Source organism: Pteropus alecto, unplaced genomic scaffold (genome assembly GCF_000325575.1).
Source record: "Pteropus alecto unplaced genomic scaffold, ASM32557v1 scaffold398, whole genome shotgun sequence".
In the NCBI taxonomy this organism is placed as follows: Eukaryota; Metazoa; Chordata; class Mammalia; order Chiroptera; family Pteropodidae; genus Pteropus; species Pteropus alecto.
Genome location: NW_006442497.1, coordinates 3391411 through 3396280, shown reverse-complemented (window position 1 = coordinate 3396280; position 4870 = coordinate 3391411). Strand labels below are relative to the sequence as shown.

The window sequence follows — 4870 nt, the reverse complement described above, 5'->3', positions numbered from 1 at the left end:
AAAGGGGACTTGATTTCAGAGAGAAGGAAAGCATGTTATGGATACCAGAGTCAAGGATATGGGTCTCTGCATCAGACTGGCACTAATCAGGGTTGGAATAGCAACACTGCCTCTCTCTAACTGTGTAATATCAGGCAAATGACTTACACTCTCTCAACCCCTTTATTCTGCTCTGTAAAATGGGAAGACAAATCAGTTTTACCTCACAGAGTTGTTGTAAAGGTTAGAATTGAGTTAATCTATGTAATATGTTCATTGTAGTATAATTAGTGCTCAAAAATAGCAAAGACAATACTAACACTTACATAGAATATACTGGGTACCAGGCATAATTCTATTAACTCAGTTGGTCCTCAAAATAATCCTATTCAGTAGGAACAATAATTGTCCCCATTTCCAGATTAGGAAACTGACACAGAGATTAAAGGATTGCCCAAGGTTACTCTGTTACTACATTATGCTGCCTCCTACAGAAATATTGGCTATTGTTTGCAAAGGAAATGGGAGATTAAGGGACTAGTAGGTGTCTAAAAAGTGGGGGAAGGAGGATGCCAGGAATGGGGAAAGGGAAAAGGGTGAGTTATCTAAGCCCAGGAGTTTGTTGGTCAGAGGAGTAGAGGTTCCAATGATGAGATCCTAGGATTCTGAAAAGAAGAGTTCAGAAGTTCTTGGGTGGAAAGAAGTGAGCAACAGAGGAGAGGCAGAGCCTGAGGCTGGAGGGAAAATCTGGATCCAGATGGAAAGGCTCTGGTTGAAAAGAAAACCTAGGTGAGATTGCTGAAACATAAAGGCTTGACTTGGCAGGAAAATCTTACCTGGATTAAGGGTAAAGAGGAAGAAGCTGAGCTATTAGTAAGAAGGAGAGCTAGGCCCCTTGCCCGCTTACCTGCATCTGGTGGCAGGTAGAAGACAAAGATGGCCAGTAGCGTGATGAGGATGCATGGGGCAATGACGTTGACCAGGTAGAAGAGAGGCTTTCGGCGAATGATGAGGTAGAAGGTGACTTCTTCACGCTGTCCTTCCCCATCTCCCTTAGGATCCACTGGAAGCTGGATTAGCCGAGAAGGCTTGTGGATAATCTCCCATTGGCCATTCTCTTGTGGGATGGGGGGAAGAGCAGAAAAAGGGGACACAGATGTGGACCTGTTCTTGTTGGTGCTGGACGTGGCTTGCTCTGCCACATTTTAGTGCAGAGGAGGCTGATGTGATAAGGGACTAGTTGTGGACACTGAGCTGAATAGTCCATCTTAAACTTGAGTACATCTCGATTTCCATATCTGAAAAATGTAGTCATATCTATCTTGCTGACACCACAGGGTTGTGTCGAGCATCACTGTTGGAGTATATTTATCAGCCTGTTAGAAACTAGAAATCAAAAAGCCCATGGATGTGGAAGCCATGCCCACTCACCAATGAAGGTCCCTTCATGAATGTGTACTTCCTGCCGCTCCTGCCCATTGGGACCCAAGCCAGTCTTCAGGCTGATCTCTGAACTGTCATAGCTATAAGAACTGAACACCATGGTGCAGTTCTGCCAGTCAAAGGGGAAGTAGGTGACCTGGATGGAAGGAGGAGTCACTAGAGCTGCTAGAGAACTGATCAGGGCTGAAGGAGTTGGGGAGGTCATTGGGGAAGTCACAGGGCAGATAGGGGTCAGAGGATATGGAGTTCCAAGGAGATGGGGACCACCAGGAAAGGTCACAGGGAAGTGGGGGTCACAGAGGAATTGAAGGTTATTTGGGGAGGCCATGGGCAATGGAGGGAGGTCACTGAAGAAGACCGTCAGTGAAAGTGAACATAGGAGATAAAACTCAAGGGAAAATCAAGAGGGCAAGAGAGATGTGAGGGTCATAGAAGATAATGGAGGAGGGGTGGTAGTTAGAATGTCTGAGAACAAGGAGGGTTTCTAAGAGCGCCTCCAGCTTCCCAGGCAGAAACCGGAGACCTGAATGCTGCAGCTGCTGCGATAGATGCCCGGGGGCTGCCAGCGCACGGAGCCATCGGGGGATACCACAACATTAATGTCCAGAGCGACGTCAAAATTTCCATCATTGCTGCAGGGAACGAATCTTATCACTTGGGATCAGGCCCTGCCCTCCCGGAGGCCCCGCCCACCTCCCAGTTTTGGGAACATTTTACTTGTTTAGGAGCACCACGTCTGGTAGCCACACAGATTCAGCCGTAATGCGGAGTGAATCGATGCCCTCGTGCTCCGCGGGGTCCCACTTCAGCCTGTAGTCAGTCCACTCCTAGGGAAGCAGAGGCTGAGGGGCTGTCTGGGGCTGGAGGCTGGGAGGAGACTTGGAATGTCTGAAGGAAGCGAGCATCCAGTGCAAGGGAAGGGAACGGTGCCGCATGGGCTGTGGTTTGGGAGGCTGGGTTTTCCACTTGCACTCACTCAGACCCCATCAGCTAATTTACCCTTTCCTCACAACGGTCCCCAATTTCGTGGTCTGTAATAAGGGACGTTGCACTAGCTATCCTCTAAAACAGTGTTTTTCAAACTGCAGTTTGCGACCCTTTAGTGGGTCAGGTATCAAATTAGTGGCCCCAAACGAGTGTTAAAAAATTAGAATGAAAAATGTATGAGGTACTGCAACAACATGAATGGACCTAGAGGGTATTATGCTAAGTGAAATATTCCACTTATATGTGGAATCTAAAGAACAATATAAATGAATGAACAAAACAGAAGCAGACTCATAGATACAGAGAACAAACTGGTGGTTGCCAGATGAGAGGAGGTATGGGCGCCTGGGTGAAAAAGACGAAGGGAATAAGAAGTACAAATTGGTAATTGTAAAATAGTCGTGGGGATGTAAAGTACAGCATAGGGAATACAGTCAATAATATTGTAATAACTATGTATGGTGCCAGGTGGGTACAAGACTCATGGGGAGGGGTCACTTTGTAAATTATAGAAATGTCTAACCACTATGCTGTATGCCTGAAACTAATATAAAATAATATTGAATGTCAACTGTTATTGAAAAAAATTTTAAGTAAATAAACAAAAGAAAAACGCTTTAAGTGCAACTCCCATAGGAAAGATAGGTATTGTTTTCTGAAGCTTCTGTTTCAGTTATAAATATTTTCTGAGGTCGTGATGCAAAAAAAATATATATGTATTCTTTACTGGGCCGAGACATTCCAGGAAATTGTAAAGGCAGTAGGACGCCCTTTCCCACCCCATGCGGTCTCCGTACCAGGTCTAAATACACCTTTGTGCTCATCTCCTCATCCTTCTCGTTCTAGAAGGGAAAAGTTTAAAAGGTAGAGGCGATGTAAATGGAGAGAAATGAGGGAGTTTGGTGGGTAAAACTCTCCCTAGATATTCCCCCCTTCTTCTGAGTCCCACCCTGTAGGTTCCAAGCCCCGCCTTTATCTCAGAAACTTCCTAAGGTCTACAGTGCCAACCAATTCCTCTAACAGTCCCACTCTATGCCAGCCCTCTGCCTGGCTCTTTCCGGGGTCCCAACCCACGGCTGGTAATTCACCCAACCATTAATCTCCATCCACTCTTGTTGATTGACGCTCTCCGACACCAAGCTCCGCCCCAGCATGTGACCCTCAAGGCCCGCCCTCCAGTCAGTCCATCAACCCCAGCACTACTTCAAGATCGGTCCACCCGCCTGTTCATCATCCTAACCAGCTCTATTCCTGGCCTGTCCAGCAGCCATGCCCACAGTTTATCCATTGGTCCGATTTCGACCCAATCTGGGCTAACGGCCGTCCATCTCTCAGCCTGGTCCCGCCCCAGGCGTCCCTCTGCCCTGCCCTATCTAAAGCCACGCCCTCAAGCCCGTGGGTGAGCTTGACCTCAACCCCGGCGTGCGCCCTCACCAGGCTGATAAGTTGCGCCAGGCTAAGACCAATGTTGACGCTGACGCGGTCTCCCACTTCCCGCGCAGGCCGCACTGAGCTATCATAGCCCGAGAAAAGTTTCTCGCGGAGCCGGCCCTCCGCCTCCGAGCCGCGGGCGCCTGGAGGAAGAGAGCACTAAGGGAAGCCATTGTGCCTGACCATGACCTCTGGCCCTGTCACTGACCCTTTGAGGCCCAGACTTACCTGGGAGGAGCGACACCTCCAGCGCCCCCAGCAGCAGTGGCAGCAGCGACAGCAGCGCCCCTGGGGTCATTGCTCAGCCGCGTAGCTCAGTGAGTTCAGTCAGTGAGCTACCAGGAAAGCCAGTGCAGGGGAAGTGACGAGGCACCCAAGAATGTGCACCTGTTGTTGGGGGGCAGCCACCAGCCCACCCGCCCCGCCCCTGGGACATGGTCTGGCCCAGAGCAACTGCCAATGCCTGCCACCCACAGATGACAGGCGACACGTCAGTTGTATAAATCTTCTTTAATTGAGAATGCATGGAATGGAAACTGGGTCCCATGGGAGAAGAGCCAGGGTGGAGACTGAGCAAGGTCTGTGTGGGTGAGGGGAGCATCAACCCCACTTGCAACAAGCCAGAAGTAGAAAGAGCCTGAGGAAAAGTGACCTGCCTCTGAGCCCTAGCCCTTCCCTTTACGGCCCCCTCAGTCTACCCTGCCCAGGTCTGAGGCTGCTCAAAATCTCCCACCTAGTTCACTAGTGGGTCCCTGATCTTTTCCAGGCCTGCCCCTAGCTCTCTGCATTTCTCAGAAGAATCTAGTCAGGCCCATTTTGGGTACCTAAAACCCAGCTGAGATTATAAGCTGTAAGGTAAAACAAATTCTATTCAGTTAGAAGCTCTGGGGAGTATATAAGGTCTGAAGCTCAAGAGGTCCTCACCCCCCTTGGCCTGATGTAGGGGAGAGTGGTGGGACTTATTGCCGAACTGGAGTCTCCTCACGGGATAGGGGTGGAGTCAAGGCTCATTTGTCTTTTTTATTCTAGA

At 49.2% G+C, this 4870-nt stretch overlaps 1 protein-coding gene across 2 annotated transcripts in view; it reads right to left on the bottom strand.

The window, feature by feature from the left end:
- Positions 1-4191, bottom strand: part of CHRNB1 (cholinergic receptor nicotinic beta 1 subunit) — an 8070-nt gene extending 3879 nt beyond the window's left edge. Inside the window, exons 1-7 of one of the 2 annotated variants that reach the window (XM_015597420.2) lie at positions 4069-4191; positions 3844-3983; positions 3207-3251; positions 2140-2249; positions 1946-2069; positions 1411-1558; positions 887-1096 (exon numbers count right to left, since the gene is read on the bottom strand). In XM_015597420.2, the coding sequence (XP_015452906.1) occupies positions 887-1096; positions 1411-1558; positions 1946-2069; positions 2140-2249; positions 3207-3251; positions 3844-3983; positions 4069-4138 (847 nt within the window). In that variant the 5' untranslated portion in view covers positions 4139-4191. The remainder of the gene's footprint in view (positions 1-886; positions 1097-1410; positions 1559-1945; positions 2070-2139; positions 2250-3206; positions 3252-3843; positions 3984-4068) is intronic. The other variant, XM_015597421.2, reaches the window with a different exon arrangement.
- Between the last annotated feature and the right edge of the window lie 679 nt (positions 4192-4870).